Source organism: Molothrus ater, chromosome 6 (genome assembly GCF_012460135.2).
Source record: "Molothrus ater isolate BHLD 08-10-18 breed brown headed cowbird chromosome 6, BPBGC_Mater_1.1, whole genome shotgun sequence".
Lineage (NCBI taxonomy): Eukaryota > Metazoa > Chordata > Aves > Passeriformes > Icteridae > Molothrus > Molothrus ater.
Window position 1 is genome coordinate 47950148 of NC_050483.2, and position 18372 is coordinate 47968519.

Here is an 18372-nt window from a genome sequence, read left to right on the forward strand (position 1 = left end):
GTACAAAGAAATAGCATTATGAACAACCAAATCTTGGTTTCTTCAGATACTACACAGTAGTGAGACTGCTTGTGAAAACACCTCACATGAAAGGTTTTAAAACACATGGACTACTGCAAGGGTCCAAAAGTGCAACTCTGGGGAAAGAGTGATAAAGACTGAATTTTGGGAAAAAAATGCTTATTTTTAGTAAAAAAAAGACTTATATTTAATTTAAAAATTGAATTCTTTAACAAAAATATCCAATAATTCTTTTTGCCCTAAAATGATCTCTGACTGACACACTTACTTTAAAATCACTCATATGGAGTAATACAAAGGAAGAGAGAAAATTTATATTTCTCTATCATTCTAAAAAGTAAATTACTGCTGTTGAATGTGCACTTCCAACACTGGGTTGAGCCACCATCAGGGTGCCATTCTTGGGTATATTTGTTGGCATGAATTCAGTGTTCAAATGGTTTAACTCCGAAAAAAAATATAAACCCCAGACCTGAAATTCTTTTTTGCTTAAAAAATACATAAATACTTCCATACTTCATTAAAAAAAACCAGTAACACAGAATTATCTTTAAAATGTTCCACAATGAAGAACATGCTCCATCATCCTTACTAGATAAAAGAGCTGAAGAAGTTTCTGCAATGTTCTATTTTTGGACCATGACTTAGAATACAGTAAAGAAACCAGTAAATTCAGGGTTGTGTATTTTACATTTTGTCACAATTCACTTAAAAAAATATGCTCTTTTGGCCATAGGATGTGATCCCTGAACTATAATCAGTATCCTTAGACACTTTGCTCCTATTGAGTATATTCAATGTCAGAATCTTTGTCTCTACTAATGCTCCTTTTGCTGTTTAATATGAAATTTGTTAAATAACCACATTTCCCTGGAAAATTTAACTTACAAGTTGTAAGCTAAATTAGTAAGTGCATGACCACATCACAACACAAGGCAAGCGAAAGCAAGCTGCAATAGATGGCTACAGGAGAAGGGCATGTACATATACGACAGCCATATCATATGCAACTTCTCAACTATAAAATACACTTCAACAAAGAGGTTGTTTTTCCAGGTCTTACCAATTTTGTGCAGTTTTTCACAGCAAATAAGAGCGACAACTCTCTCAGCCAGTCTTGCACAACTCATTGGAGGGCCCTAGAAACATTTAAACACTTCGTAAACCTTTGGTTTACTAGCAAGTTACTTATTGTGTTTAGTTTAACACAAACACTTCAAGCAAGCAAAATTTTTGTAAAAAACACATTGATGGCAGTTTTGTGAAGATATTCAGGCTTGTTTGTCCATAGAAACCAAAATTACAAGAACTCAGCTATACTACTGATCAAAACCAATAAAGGACAAGTGCATGAAACAACAATGTACAGGGGAGAATATCTAAATATTTTTGCCTTTGGCATAAAAAGTAACTGATGAAAAATGAATTATAACAAAAACAGACAGTGATCTAAAACCAGCTAGAGAGTACTATACAGAAAAATCTACCTTTCATTACCAACAGTGAAACTAAATCTAGAAATGGCACAGACCATTCTTAGCCCAACATATTTATGTATTTCCATGCTTTTCCTTGCCCAAATACCTACAACAATTGAAGCTCGAAGAGGTGAGTTGATTGGCAGGTAGAGAGTAGAGTAAAATGTATGGTCAGGTAGTTCCCAGGTCTTACACTTGGGAGCCAGGTGTGTAAATGGATCACTTGGTAATCTAGCGCAGTACCTGAGTGCACAAAACATTTTACACATCATCAAAACTTGCAAATTGAAACCTAAACACATTTCAGTGGCACCTTACCTTACTGGTATGAATGCTAGAGAAGATGATGCACACTGTAATGGTACACTACTGACTCATATTCAACTAAGATCTGAGCAGAAGACCTCCAAGTCCTTTATTATAAACCTGGTCTCCAGAATGGTTGCTCCAGCTTGTAATGATGCACAAGGCTGTTTCCCGCCAAGTCCCAGGGTTCCCATTATGCCTCCTGAGTTAACTGTTGTCTTACTCCTCCTGTTTATCATGGTTTCCCCCTCTTGCCTTTCCTCCCTTGTACTGACTTCCCTCTCTCCCAGCTTGGTATTAAATACCAACATCCTGACATTAAACTGTGCTGGACCTCTTAACAGTCCAGAAGCAATGCCACATACACGCAGCTGCCAGACAGCCTTTGAATCGTTTACCATCTGCCATTCATGCTTCAAATCTGACTGCTTTGAGAGGCTTTATTTACCAGCCAGTCCATCAAAATGGTCTGCATCTCAAGAATTTAGCTACTAAGGTAGTACTTTGGCAATTGCACCGCAAGCTTTACTTCAGTAAATGACATTCACTGCTTTTCACAGTTAACCACTTCATGACACCAGAGATAAAAATCCCTCAGTAAAACTTGGTTTCTGCCAACCCACTTTTATTTATGGGCCTAAAAACCATTGCCATGAGGACTTTGTCCATAGCATTCCACATGACTATAGTTAAATTGACTGATCCACAGCTCCCTGGATCTTCTTCCTTGTCTTTTTTGTCTTCCTATCACTGAGAACCTTCTCTAATTACCATTCCCTTAAAGAGTTGATATTTGAGTAGCTCCCATCCTGACTGGTGGACTTTAGTTACTGTGGTTTTGTTTGTAAAGATGGCAACAGACTGCTACCACAAATGTGAATGTTAGAACTGAAGATTTAACTACTGTTTTAACAGTTTATTTATTTTTAAAACTAGCTTGACAAGAGCAAAAATGCAAATTTAGTACACAGTTTGAAGCTGAATGTTTTCAGAGAAGCTTTTATTTAAACAGGAATCAACATCACTACATTTATTATCAGAGCTAGAATCTCTGGTAGGATAAAGATAAAGAAAGCAAATAATCCCTTCAAACCTCTGTGACCACTTTCTTTAGGAGAGAAGATTCTGTCAAGGTGCCTAAGAGGAAATGTGTATAATGTGTAAAATGTCCCATGCATCCATGTTGCGAGACTGACTAAGAAATCTTTTATTCAATGATATGAAGAAGTGAATATATCTCTTACCTATTTATGTGTCCAATAGCAGTGTTAATAGTAACCCTTGGACTGTTCTCATCTGGCCTCAATACATAGGGTGGAAAGACATCATCATCATCAACAATGGGTTCAGTTTCAGTTTCATTGGCATCAACAGATTTTGAGCATTTGTTTCGGAGGATCTAAACGTTTCAAGAAAAGAACATGATGAGAGGTTTTTCCCTGAAAAAGTACTAAGGTACACTTAAAAAACCCCAGGCCCATTCCTTTGACCTCATACCTTCTCAATTGCTTTGTATGTCTTAAGATCTTCTTCAAAACTTTTGATTTTGTCTGTATCTGCTAACATAATGTAATTGGAAATTGGTGCTCTAGCTCTTCCTTTTGACTGCACATAGGAACGGTACTCTGTGGGCAAATCAAAACGCACCACCAAGTTGCATTTTGGTATGTCAACACCCTCTTCTACAATACTAGTAGCAATAAGTAGGTTGGTCTCATGTGCTCGAAATTTTCTAAGAACCTGCAAAAGTAATGAAGACAAATTTACAGATTAATTTTACAAGATCTGTTTCCATCATGAAATTGTGTCCGGACACGGAAAACAAAACATGTCCACACATGGAAATACAAAACTATTACAAAGAATCTTTTCAGAAATGTAACAAGACTATTTATCAGAACCAGAAGATTTCTAAGAATAAAATCAGGTACGTGGACTCACATGTGTCTAAGAAGCTACTATAACCTCTAGGAATGGAGCAGATCCCCCCTATTTACTTACAAGTTTTCAGTTGTGGTATTAATGAAAAAACAAATTATGCTTTCAGGACACCATCTTTTCCCAAACATTCCTGAGGCTGAAGCATCCTCAGGGGATAGAGCTCATTCTAGAACTGGCACTTCTGATATTTATACTATATACGAAACAATACTAAGGAAAAGTGTGGTGTCTGGAGCACAACCCAGCCAGGATGAGCTTTAATAATGTAAAATCAGGGTTTTTTTTAAACATTTTAACATCTAATAATTAAACAAATTCACATTTAAAAAAGATAAATATTAAAATCAGCTGAACCACTGAGAATGTCAGTAAGCCTGACATTCTTTACATTTGTAACATATTATTATATTACCACTAACACAATGCAGAAAAATTGGATAATGATCTGACTAGATATAAACATGAATTTACATAAAGTTTTAATTTCTGTTTGTGCAATGTGTCTCCAAACATATTTTTATTGTTTTACAAACAACATCTGTATCTCCAATAAGTAAGCATTATTTTTAAAAAAAGCTATAAGCTTCCAGTGACTGTGCCCCAGACTCTGCCTGTTGATTTATTTTGTTTTCAAAGGCACACACACACACACAAAAAGGGTACTGTCAGTTTAATTTTTTTTATTGAAGTTACCTCTTCCTGTTTTCTAAATTCTACTTCCATCTGCTTGTTACGAGGCTGGTTCTTGCCAATGCCATGTCCAGTTATAAAATTGCTACTGATGTAAGCCAGTTCTGGATCTTGCTTGCCAGCTTCTTTTATCAACCTAAAAATATTACATGTGTTTTTAGAAGTTACACAACCTACAAAATGGAGGAAAATCTATTATTTATAAGACCTATATTAAAAGGAAAAGTGGAAGCATGACAATTAAGTCATGTTAACACATAAATTGACTGCAGTCTTCTCAAAAACCACTGCAAGGTTACCACAAGACAGACTGCATACAGAAACACATGGAGAGCTCATGCATTTTGTGCTTCACACACATTTCAGACCTATCATGCTAAAACTCTATATTTTTAAACCAATCTATTACTCTAAGGCTCTCTGTTGTTAAAGCACTCTACTCAAAATTACTTTGCTAATCTTGTTCTGTAGGCTCTAGCTGATTTTAGAAGAAAGACCTGTATCTGCTTCCTCAACAAAAATATGTTTCTTCAGTATAAAATGTTAACTTCTAGGTTAAAATGCAAGATTGTAATTCTACTTAATACTAGATTATACATTCTGTTCAAGTATACTGGTGACAAAATGTTGACCTGTTTTTCTCAAGAGTGATGCTCAGCCTACATGGTGAGATGTTCACTACTTGTGAAATTAACCCAAATAGAGGATGTAATACAATTCTTAAAAAGGAGTAATTGACAGGGATGTGAGGAACTTTCATGTTCTCACTTTATTTCCACTCAGTTTATCCTTTATGTTATAGAAGCAGAAAAGGCTGGCTTCTGCATTGTTCTGATTTCTGATTTCACACATAAGGTAGAAGATTGCTCACCTAAATAATGCATGAAATCTAAAAATGAGGCATTTACAGATTTAGAACCACAATTACAGTGTGCAATCAAAGTAAGTATGCTGAAGCATCATTAGTTGATCAGTACTTGTGAACAGGAGAGCCAATAAAAACCAAGGGATTATATACAACAAGTAATCCCTTGCATGTGTCACTATAGCCATCCCACTACTACTCTGCTCAAAGCACATCCATCATGTCCATTACCAGGTGCTCCCCACAGCCAAAGAACATGCTGTCTCTCTACACCTGCAGCAGTAACTCAAACCTTTCCCCAAAAAATCTCTAGCATTCCTGTCTCACACAGAAGTAGATGGATGCTGTGCCAGTCCCCAGCTATAAGCCTACCATCTGCCCAGCAAGCTGCTGCCAAACCAGAGGGAAAAGGCAAAGCTCTCCCTGCTCTTTCTACCCTTGGGAAACTACTCAAGTCTGGCCCCCTTTCTTAGTCCCCATTTTAAACAAAATTTATGTGAACATAAAACACCTTGAAGGCTTTCCTCTTTTGCAATCTGTTAAAATTGGAATGGATGGAGAGATAGGCAAGAGGACATAAAACAGGCATACAACTTGCCATCCTTAAGGAAACAAGACTAGAAGGACCCTCCTGTGCTGAAGTGCAAATGTTGTTTGTTAGTTCAAGGCCAAATGGAGTTACATTTCTGTATGCAGTCCAGGCTCTTGAGACAGACAGTCTAAGAAAGTATGGGTTAATAACTGGACAGAAATATTTTTTTTCTTTTTCGGTATGGCATTTCTGTGAGGTCAGACAAATTGAGTACCTACTAAACATCTCAAGCATTCTTACTTCAGTTTACTTGTATAGAAATGGACAATAAAAAGCATCTGAATAAACACTTCATTGCAAATTTTAGCCAAGTTCCTGAGAAACATATAGGACTCCAAACTTGTGATTAAAAAAAAACTATTTGTGGTAGGTAACAGGTGGTGTTTTTCAAACAGATAACTTCTGCTTTTCAAACTTCTGCTTTCGAATCCTTCTCTTAAGAGAGCCAAGAGGCACTTAGAATGCAAATGGAAGGGAATTGGGCTTTAGAAAATGTCTTCTATTCTGAAAAGAAACTTACAGGCACCAGAACTGAATGGTATACATCAACTTAAACACTGAGCAAGCCACTCCAGCAAGTGCAATAATAAAGACAGAAAGTACAACTCATGCCATGAATTTTGCCCATCCTAGATTTCATAAAATGGTATTCTAAATACTACCATAATAACTGTGTTTTAAGAAAATTTATACTTCTGTTTTAACTCAGTTCCATTACTGAAAGTAGCTGTGATACATTAATTCAAACACTCATGACTTTCTCATCCAGTAGAGAGTCCTCCCCCTATAAAGAGCCTAGGTATAGCTGTCATCAGCAGAGGCCCTTGAAATCAAATGCACTCTGCTGAAGAAGGCCTACAGTGAGCTTCTCCACCAAAAGCTTCCAGTCTGATGGTCAATACAATATCAGGTGTTCTGAAATCACATGCTACATGAGGTAAAGGAGCATTTTGAGAGTCTGGCAGCTAGCTTTCAAAAGGGGATAAAAAGTTATATATAGTTTTATATTTTGCCACCAGTAACCTCTACTAAAGGTGCCTAAAGCTCAAAGATGGCAGAATTTGATCACCAATTTAATCTAGACTCTGTATTCTGTCAGGTTCAACAGCAGTTAGGATATTGTATAGTGTATAAATCACAGACTACAAGAATGATTGCACAGTGGAAAACCATTATGACTTAAATCACATTCATAACTGAACAGAGAAGAAAAAAGTTTTCAGAATTCTGTTCATTCCCTATAGGGTAATGAAATACTCATTTCAGCTCAGCAGAAGACTGTTAATGTCATTTCTTCAGGACTTATTAACAGAATATGCTCATTTTGCTGAACAGCTTGATTTGCCTCATACTGCAGATTTATGTGAACATATTTAAAATGCAAAAAAGGAAAAGCGAAAAGATAAAAGTTGACAAAAGTTGACATAGATAAGTATGCAGATCAAAGGATATCTTATGCACTTATTAACTCGAGCAAAAATGTACTAACAGAGGGGTCAGACTGAGAGGTATCCAGAATGCAATGAACACCTGGCACAGGACATTTGCTACACTATCAGAGAAACCTGAAAACCTGAAAACCAAAACCAGGATAGGTGAATCAATCATGTCATTCACAGATTGTGGCAAATGGCTTTTAACAATTAAGTGCTATACATAACTAACATGTATCATATTCAAGAATAGGAACTGATAAGGTACTACAATACTGCCAGTTGGCAAATACTCCCACATTCATATTTTTCTTGGTGGAGACTTTAAGAAAGCACTCAGTGTTTCACTAAATAGGTGCTTTATAAACATCAACTGTGAAAGCAGTACTGGTAAATCTTGAGAGATATTTGTGCATGGGTAAATTTGATTTTTTCTAGACTTGGATCATATAATATTGTGATTTAGCAGGGTAATGGTGAGATTTCCAGAAGTATTGAACTCAGTGGACTAGAGAAGTTTTCAACATCCATTGAAAATATAACTCTAAAGACCAATTACAACAAATCAGTATATGCTTATTTTACAGGTTTAGTACAGTATTTAACAATTTGCCTTCTAAAGGAATCAAATTAAAAACTCAGGTCTGAAACAAGTCCTTGAGTACAACTTTTAAAGACATACACTCTTCTCATATGCTTTAGAAATATTCTGTATGATCTCCTAAACCAACTTTATGAAAAGAGTTCTAAAAATACAAAGAAATCCCCTACATATTCATGATATTAACATCCTGGCAGCTAAGTCTGCCTTTTTCCTTCAGAATATATATTTTTTTTTTAATAAAAAGCTTTACCTATTTAGAACAACTGCTGTGTATCTTCTTTCCACAAAAATAATTCCACATAAAATATTAGTAAAGGGAGATGGGAAATTAGTCTCTGGCTTCTCTTTCTCCTCAATTTCTTCATCCTCATCATCATCTTCAGAATCACTCCAAGATACGTAATTATCCTGATTCCTATTGTTATACCATTCAACACTTTCAAACTGCTGCCGTTCATATGGTTTGTATTTGCGCAAGATTTCAAGCAGCTTTATTACTTTTGGGGTCACAAATTTCAGGTCAAGTGAGGCAGGCGAGAAGTGCTCTTCACAGAGTGCATGTATTTTCCTTAGGAAAGTGTCTGTAAACAATAAAAATTTCCTGTGCAGCTCCTCTTGTTCATGTTTGATATACTTCTGCAGCTCTCTCACCATCATCCCAGCTACCTTATCTGCACACCACGGTCCCAGAACAACCAACACAGCTCGACAGTCTGACAATATCTACAACAAATGAATTCAAGTATCAGTTCAAAGAGTACATTCATGAACTATTCATTTAAGACTAGGGGCTTTTTTTCTCTTACAGTACAGTCTTTGTAAGGATTATGGCAATTTTCTACTTAAAAAAAATGCAGAAGTCTGCTTTTCTTATTTAGATGACCTTGGGAAATTTGGTGTTTCTAATGGAGCAAGTTCCCCCCCCCCTTAAATGATTACCAATCAACTTCAAACTGTACATTTCTGAATCTCCAAAAAACCCCAAACTTAATCAAAATTTTGTCATTTTGTAGAACTGTAATTTGAAATTTATACTAAAAAGAAGAAAACTTTTTGAAGCAGCTAGATAAACGAAGCAAAAGTTCTTATCTTTACTACATAACACAGAACTAACAGAATAAACAGTTTACTGGGCATTTTTACTTTATTTACTACCGACAGCTGGCAGGGTTTCAGAAATATATATAACCAGTAAGTTGCACAGTGGCCTTAAGGTAGCCTTAGGAAGTCTAGCCTAGGAAAAACAGAACACAGTGGTTTGTACGTGTGGGTGGAATAGTAAAAAGAGAAAACTATGTCCCATTCATAGAAAACAGGCAGTAGAGTACCATCATAATCTTTTCTTATGAAAAGTTGTTTCCTCCAGAAGAGTGAAGTTGTCAGACAATAAACTAGGAATTCAGAAATGGGGTACACTGATAACACTATTAAAAGGACTTATTGTTTGGATGCCCTATATTGTACCAGAAGAACTACAATGGTACCATAACAGGACACTGGTTCAGCTGCTGCTTTAATTTCTCTTCCTTCTTTCCTTCTGTGAGGAAATGAAGAACAGGCTATCATCCTTTTGATGCTATCCTATCCTCTGTGGAGTTTATTAGTTCTAACACTTAAGGACAAAACTATCCAGACTAGTTGTAACTGCAATACAGAGGTTTGATACTCTACACTGCCAAGACATAAAGCACCTTAGTCTGAAACTGGTTTCTTAATATGGGTGTCTCCATCTTCTCGGAGAGCTACTGGTTTAAAACAAGCCCAGAGGGTTACAAGCTTTACATGTAGAGCAGTTAATCCACTCTTCTGGACTCTGCAAGTCATGAAGATTGCCTCCAGCCAGCATTCCTTATGTATTTTAGCCTATTATAGTTTAGCACAAAAGTAACCAGGACTTCCAATTCCCATGCACTGTGATAGGCTACCTTATGTCCCATCTTTCCCTCTGGCACAAATAATATTTTATAGACAGTGTCAGAGTCCCCAGTTTCTGAGAATGCTAAGGGAAACTGGAATATTTTGGGCTGAAGAAAGAAATACATTCTCCAAATTTCTCATAGACTATTACAGGAATAGCCACAGTAGTGACTCACTACTGACTTCTTGTTCAAAGACTTACATCCCTACGTAGTTATAATTTGGCAGGCAGTTCCAAACCAGGAAGGCCAAGCAGGGTTCAAAAAGGTACCTGGACCCCCTGTGTGAAAGGTCCCTGCTAAACACTCCACACCTTCTGGACCATCCTCTGCCAAAGGTCAGGACAACACAGGGTCAAACACAGAGAAAGTCAAGCAGGACTTGAGATTCAAATTCTGTTCCAGCAAGGTGTGACACTACTCCAACATTGTTCTAAGATAAATTACAGACACTGTACATCTCTGGCTGGAATTTTTGCCTAAATTCTTCCTTTACCAACTTTTAATACAACAGGCAACAGTCCAAATTCTTCCTGAAGCCTTATTTCCTCTTCTGTACTGAATTATTCAAAGGTCATAGGAGATTGTGAAAATGTCAAATTCTTGACTTCAGAGATAAGGACCTAGAACATCAGGGTGCAGAATTGTTTTAGTGCTTTAAGCAAATCTGAATCTCAAAGTAAATGGAATTCTGATCATTGCCTGACATTGAAGCCCCATTCATTTATGAAAACAGCTGCATGTTAATGAACAGAAAAATCAGAAGTCTTTTTGCTTCAGATAATCAAGGATGGCTAGCTAAGGAGGTTTCAGTTATGTAACATACATGGCAAAGAAAAACAGTAGTAAGATTTCTATTCCAAGGTTTCTCACATTTCTTGGTATCCTTACCTGCTTAGAAATTAAGGTAGAATCTCTTTCTTTTGAATGTACAGATATGTTGCAGTCATTCAGAAAAGCAAGTGCTTCATCCAATTCCTTTAATAATCTTCCATACAACCCACTTTTGTCAGTATATGGTCCACAGTCTACAACAATCTCACATGGCTGAGAAGTATATCTTAATGAGGGCAAAGATCAAGTTAAACACAGCTTCTGAAAGCCAGAGCTATTTCAGCTCTTAAGGTTATACAGCAAACACAACAGCAACATGGTATGTATTCAAGAACATTTCTTTCCCCATCAAGAATCAATAATTATTAAAAATTATACAGTTTATACAGTTAAACACTTCAGAAAAACCTCTACCTCCTGAAATACTGAGCTACTAAATTCTAGATACTGTTTTAATACAATCCTAAAAAGAAGGCCAATATTACTACTCTCATTTCAAATACTGGAAAATTTAAGCAAATTCTATTTACTTCACCAACGTCTTCACTTGTTTTTTGATAGTGCACTCTCTTGCTATACAAAACAAAACCAATTTACACAATGTAAATTTATGTCTCTACTTACATTTACACAAGTAAAGTAATTATTATTCTTGAATGGCAGCAAGGGAAAATTCTTAAAAGTTTTTGAAAGGAAATGGTTCAGATGAGTAAAAAAAATGCATTTAAAACATTTATGCATGGACAAAACACCTGTTCCATAACTTTTTACCTTTATTTAAAACTCAACAATACAGTCCAGGTGGTAGAAGAAAACATGCTACATAGCAATCATTTCACCCTACTCTCCCCTACAACAAGTTGTTGCATTATCACCACCTTTAGTTTAAACAACACTCGCAGGATTCTAGATTCTGTAACTCACTTGTTTAAGTACTTATTTAAGTATTTATTACCTCCTCTCATCTCCCTCTTTCATTAGCCTTTAAAACCCAAGCTATGCATCTGGGGGAAAAAAAAAAGAAAAGGCAACTTCTTTGCATTAAGAGCACATTGTACTGGGAATGTTGCCACATTTTCCTAAATAGTGACATTATGGCATACACTGGATGTGAAACAGTTACACTCCACACAAAAGAGTGCATTTTAAAAGTTCAATAGTATTTCATGAAATGTCAGGTTTTAGCTTGGTGGTGTGTTTAGGGGTTTTTTTGTTGTTTTGGGCTGGGCTTTTTTTTTAGAGGATCTGTTTTGTTGTACCTTTTGTTTTGTTTTTCAACAACAGAAAATCTCTCCTGACCAAGGCCAATCAGCCTTTATACTCAAAAGCCATTTAACATTTTATCTCCATCCTAAATGGAATTATCAGCATCATACACACACAAACTTTTCTAAAATTTAGAAGACTAAATATTGCTACTGGTTTACTCCTCTATCCAAAATGAAAATGCAGGCATCAATTTACCAACAATCATTATAAAACACACCTGTCCAAGACCACCAAATCAGTTGCAGTTTCAGCATTGCTCTTCAAAATTTTCTCCAGTTTCTGGATCTTCTCCTCTAACTCAGCAGGATCACATTTCCCATTTAAAATGGAAGCTGTTAATCCCAAAATTCGAGGACATGATGGATAATCCTCACAGATCTGTGAAATAAAATCAAAATAAATTATTTACAAAAGGTATCTTGTTAATCTACCTGCAAATTTATGATGCTTAGGCTGGAAACTTTTATTTCAATAGCAGGTGTTGCAAAAGGAACCAAACATTTAATTAATATTTTCTGTTCTACTGACTGGAAGTTAAACAGCCATCACATTTAAAGGTAAGTATTTACAACATGGAAAAATGGAAACAGTTAGCATTAAACCGAATACTCTTGTCACACCTACAATACATAACATAATATTTGCACACCATATAAAAAGGCATATACCTTTGAAAAGAGATTTGGAAAGATACTTATTATGCAGGTATCTCTCACTTACAAGCCAAAAATGACATGGAGCCAATAATATTCTGGAAAGAGCCCCAGTAGCACCTTTAGAGATCAGCATTTTAAAAAATAATAGAAACTGATTAGCATATCCCATTCCCAAACTCAAATATTTTATTGATGAATTTTAAAAATTCCCCTAATTCAGTAAATTTAGCCTCTCTGTTAAAGACACATTTGTCTTTAATCCCCATGGTAAAATACAGTAAATACATTATTCTTCTACTACATAGTATCTTAATTCAATACAGTAATTTCACAGTCCCAGGAACATGCTAACATTGGTTCACTAATATCTTTTTTGGCAGCAAAAGTTGCCTTAAATGGTTTCCAATTCTCCAGCTCTCCTACTCACTTTTCTTCCTCAACCAAGTATATTAAACATTCACACAATAAATGCACCTTCATAATCTCACGGTATGGATGATCCTGGATTGCAAGATGGCACTCATCAAACACCAGAAGATTAATATTTGACAGGGATAAATACTCATTTCTCAAAACAGTCAAAGCAACATGACATGTCATAACCAGAACCTAGATTGAAAGGAAAAAAAGTGTCAGTACAAGAAAAGTACAAGCTATCAGAGGTAAGGTGAAGGAGGAATAGTTTTCTGCAGGTCTTGTGAGACAGCACTGGCAAATACCAATGCCTATTGTTATACCTATACCAGGTAAGGACAAGAGAGACTAAAACCTTCTCTGCTGGAGAAAGCCATCTCTCTGAATGGGGGTGTATTTATATATGTCTGTATCTCTCCAGGCACATGCCTTGCTAAAAAATGAATACAACAGACAATCTCAGCAGCAACCAGACCACACAGAACAAGTATCATTAAATAATCCTAATAAATTAAGTTAGTGTCCTTATATGGGTCCCATCATCATGTGTCCAGCCAGAAAGATGGTTCTTCATAAGCTCTTAACTATTTGCAGCAGTAATATAAGCGGGACATTATCAGAATTCTTTTAAAATAAAAACTTATTTCTTGTACACAAACACATAAAAATTGAGTTTGTTGATAAAATTATGTAGATTTTATACTCACTTTGAACTTCACTAAGTATAGTAACACTTTCTTCTGAGTTCTTCAGACATATTCCATAAAGCATTACTAATCACCAGAAAGTAAACCGCAAAACCCTAACATTTAATAAAATTTTAATAGCACTTAAAGTACAGTATGCACACTCAAAATCTCTTCTGCAATCAACATAATGAACAAGTCAGGGAGATTGAAAACAAAGGACTTAGAGGATGGCTTTTTAAAAACAACCTGAAAACACCTACATATATTTGCCTCAAAATTAACATACAAATATTACCAATATGCTGGATTTCTTTTTAAAGAAGACTGAATGCATAATTAGAAGGAATCACTTTTGATCCAACCTAACTCTCTGTATGCTTTTCTTATAGTTTTTACTTAATACATTACCTGATGCTTAGAGAATTCCTGACTCCATTTCTCTTTTGTCCATGATTCAGTTATCTCCAAACTCGAATACTCTCCCACTTTAAGGTCTGAATGTGTCCTGACAGCTGACACTTGTTGAGCAACTTGATTCGCTTAAGGAAAAAAAATTAATCTCATTTACATAAAGGTCTTCTCATACTTTAATTTGTAAGATGTGTGTCATATAACCTAGCACCACATTTCATAATGTGTTCTTTAGCTTAGACTAATGTTAAACCGTATATACATGGCAACTGCCTCTATGCAGAACCACATGAAGGAAACAGATTGCTAACTAAATTTCACTTCAGATTCAATGTCTTAACTTTATATATATATATAACATGCTCTGTTTTCTAATTTAAACAGATTACATTAAACAGACAATGAAACAAAAGATGAAAGGTATCACATTCTTGCTGTTGAAGGCTTTACACAAAAGTTTCTCCCAACTTTGCTTTCAAAGAACTTCTTTTACAGAATATTCCATGGAAGTAATAGTCGTGTGTTTAGGAACATTTCCTCTTACCCGAGTTGACCAAGAACACAGTTCTTTTTCCATTTTTGTTGAAATCTCCCCTGATCTGATAGGACAGCTCTTTAGTGAGTAGTACTGCAATAAAAGTCTTCCCTGAGCCAGTGTTTAAGCAGACTATTGTATTATGATCCAAAGCTGCTTCAAGCAGTTCAACCTAGGTTAAAAAATAAGAATGTCCTTACTTGCAGTAATGCAGTAAAAAAATTGACAAAAAAATAACAAAAGTGATAAATAAACTATAGACAAGTACAAGTCAATAGTACAGCTTGAAATCTTTCAAATGCCATATAATTAACACGTCTCTTTCATAACAATGTGTTCTCACAACCCTTCAAAAATACTAACACACTATATATAGCCCAGCTTTTAAATCTAAAATCCTTCAGTACCACAATCTGCTCTCAGGTAGCTTTCTGAATGTACCGTTTTAATAGATGATTCTGTTGCTATCTACATGGTATGAAGAAAGAAACCACAGCTTTTAAATCCAATTGCAAGCATCAATTCAGCCCAATAAGCAAGTAGACCAGCTGAAGGTGATTCAAGTTTCTCAGTAACGCTAACAAAATGCTTCTGGGCACTGCTGCAGTGCAAAGAGAACTGGTATTCTAGAACTCAGTTTTCCTTTAAGTGAAAAATCAGAGTACCCTGATGGGGTCTCTGACTTTAGGGGTCTGCTTTGACCAGGATGTGCACCAAAAATCAAAATTAGTATACCATGTGGAAGAAAAAGTGAGAGGTGGAAGGAGACAGGATGTATGTATACAATTGAGAGGCACAGTTTATCTGTCTCCAGCAGCATTCTGCAGAGAGTAGCAGCTTAAAAGCTGTTCTGCTCATTAGAGCAAACTTAGAAGAGGGAAGGGGATATAACAAATGTGAAACAAAGCCAAACTAAAGAATTAGCTCCCAACAGGTGGAGCTGAGAGAGACGTGCTCTGACAGTGTGCATCACAGCACATTCTCCACCCGCTCTTGTTCTTTTTCCATTAATTAACAGATTTAATTGTACTTTTTTTGATGTTACTGTATTAGTACTACCACTAGTACCTGATATTTTCTTGGCGTGTAAATGTTATCATGAATTGCTTCTTGTTGCCATGGTAGTCCAAAAAATGGACCCATTGGGGAGGAAGCAGGGGTCATGAGCTGCAGTCCTGCCATGCTGAGGGATTGCAAAGCAGGGCTTTTCATTCATTCATCCAGTGTTTCTTTCATTGCATTTTTGTTCCAGCACAGCCTACTATGAGAAGAAAATGAAATGGTATTAGATATACTTGCAATCTCAAGCAATAAGAGAAAATCTTTATCAAGAAAAGGACATTACTTGATTTTACTTACAGAAGTGTTTCTTCTCACACTATTTTCAGCAGAAAATGTTAATTTTAAATTTACAGGCAGTTCTCCACTTGAAGATGTATGCTTATCAAACTACCCCTGAAATTCAAAAGGAGCTGTTCTTTACAGGACAATGCTCTTTACAGGCATTTGGATTTACTCACATTTTAATCTGAAGTTCCATTTACGGTCTCACAGAATTTCATTTTAAATTTAAGCTTTAAAAAGTAAAGCTGTCTTAGCTTTATTTCAGGAAAGAAAACACTGAAATTTACAGCACAGGCACAAGTATCAGATTTTCCGTTTTTCTTTCCAACCAAAAAGGCCTTTGACAAATTAAAAGCTTTAAATACACAGGAATTTTATTCTAATTGCTAGGAAAAGAACAAAAACTGCACAAGAATGTCAGTATTTTCAAATCATCAGATTCTGATTAGATTATCTTTTTAAGAACTGGCAGAATTATAGGTAATTGCTGATGACTCTGGTAAGGACTAATAGAGAATGGAATCCTTACCAGGTTAACCACCAATTTCATAAAGACACTGTAATTCATAAACAAACAAAGCATTCAGAACTTCACGACAATTGAGCACTACAGAACACCTTCCTACTGAGGCTATGAAGTTCTCATCATCAGGGTGTGTGTGCATGCTAAAAACATCTCCTATTTGTCAGGAATTATCAAGGTTACAACAAACAAGACTAAGCAAAAAAATTGCCAAGTAAAACAAACAAACAAATCCCACAACATAAAAACCTTCAGCCTGGGAAAGTGATTATGGCCTGATGATATAGAAAAAATATTGCTGAAGTATACAGACACATACTATGTGAAATTTAAGAAATTTTGAATACTCCCTCCTTAAACTGGATACATACCCTATTAAAAACACAGTATCTTCAAAAGTTAGTTTTAAAATAAAATTCCTACAAGCACTATATTAATTTTAGCACCAATATGTGTTGAGAAATGCATAAAATTGACGATGCATTAATATTTAATAACTCATTAAAAAGGCATGAGAAAAAGCTAATTATCATTTTATTGCATTGAAATGTTCTTGCTTTTCTAAACAATAGGAAAGTTGCTCAAGTTTTGCAGATGTGCAGTAAGAATAAAAAATAAATAAGAGAAGCATAATACACTAAGAGAGAACCAGTAATGGTTATCAGAAATAACTGAAGAGAGAGAGTAAAAAGGAAGCAGTACAATTAAATAAAAAATGGGGCACTGACTGGATTTCCAGAGGTTCCTTCCAACCCTAGTAATTATGTAATTCTGTAATTAAGAGAAGTATTCATAATACTATTGTTCTATTCTATGTTAATATTTCTAAATTAAATATTATAATCTGGACCGTGTCTAGACACTGATACTAAACTAGTATCAAATAACTATAGGAAGCTCTAAAAAAGAGATTAAACCAATGATCTCACTTTCCATCTCAGGTAAATACTGTATAATAAAGAGAGGAAATACATTGAACTACATGATCAATCCTCCTGCAGTCAGGAGTAATTTCACTTTACAGTAAGTGGCCAGATAAAGCTTTGTCTCAATTTGTTTAAGTGGCAGGGGAAGCCCTGAAGGACAGTGTGGTTAAGCTGAAATAACATTATACACACAGCTCCACTGTAAAAACATATTTATCTTTTGTAGACAAACATTCAGTAGTAAATGCTACTTAGTGAACAAGGATATATGGAACTTCTTAAATTTAGGATCAGCAATAAACATATCAAAAATGCTCCTCTTTAATATACAAAGTGTGTTGATACAGCTAGAATATTGTCTGATATTTTTATTTGGGTGTCACCAAAGCTGTCATAGTGAGAAGATGCTTTAAAATCCTAAAAAAACCTCAAAAGGAACAAATGTGCATTTCCACAGGACATAGTAAAGAGCATGCCTGACATTTTAAGTTTTTTCAGTTGCTTTATGATGATCTCCAAACTCATGGCAACCTTCTCATTTACTTTTCACTCCTGTCATGTAAGCTACCATTTGAGCCCAATTACATCAATAAACAGATAAAATGGATCAATATTGCTTTATTTAGCTGTAAATAAAGAACAACAGTCTACACAAATCACAAAATCAGTATTATGTCATTACTCATTTCAGTTGTAATTTAAAAAAAAAGGTTCCTGTAGATTCTTAAATTGTTTCTATACATTTCAAAGAATGCATACAAGCACATGGAGGTTCTAACAATGCAACTATAGCAATAGTTTTCTAGAGTGTTCTAATCTGGCACAACTAAAGATGTTTTGGCTCGTACAGTTCAAACCCCCTGCAGTGTCTGAAGAACACAAAGGTCTTTTGCATGACTACAAGATTTCATTGAAACAGTCTCAA

At 35.5% G+C, this 18372-nt stretch overlaps 1 protein-coding gene across 2 annotated transcripts in view; it reads right to left on the minus strand.

The window, feature by feature from the left end:
• Positions 1 to 18372, minus strand: part of DICER1 (dicer 1, ribonuclease III) — a 63130-nt gene that overhangs the window by 22784 nt on the left and 21974 nt on the right. Inside the window, exons 4-15 of one of the 2 annotated variants that reach the window (XM_036383605.1) lie at positions 15723 to 15912; positions 14664 to 14826; positions 14117 to 14247; positions 13080 to 13214; positions 12167 to 12327; positions 10738 to 10906; positions 8181 to 8653; positions 4440 to 4572; positions 3303 to 3545; positions 3050 to 3204; positions 1610 to 1742; positions 1085 to 1160 (exon numbers count right to left, since the gene is read on the minus strand). In XM_036383605.1, coding sequence (XP_036239498.1) covers positions 1085 to 1160; positions 1610 to 1742; positions 3050 to 3204; positions 3303 to 3545; positions 4440 to 4572; positions 8181 to 8653; positions 10738 to 10906; positions 12167 to 12327; positions 13080 to 13214; positions 14117 to 14247; positions 14664 to 14826; positions 15723 to 15866 — 2116 coding nt within the window. In that variant the 5' untranslated portion in view covers positions 15867 to 15912. Of the gene's footprint in view, positions 1 to 1084; positions 1161 to 1609; positions 1743 to 3049; positions 3205 to 3302; positions 3546 to 4439; positions 4573 to 8180; positions 8654 to 10737; positions 10907 to 12166; positions 12328 to 13079; positions 13215 to 14116; positions 14248 to 14663; positions 14827 to 15722; positions 15916 to 18372 lie in introns of both variants that reach the window. The other variant, XM_036383604.1, reaches the window with a different exon arrangement.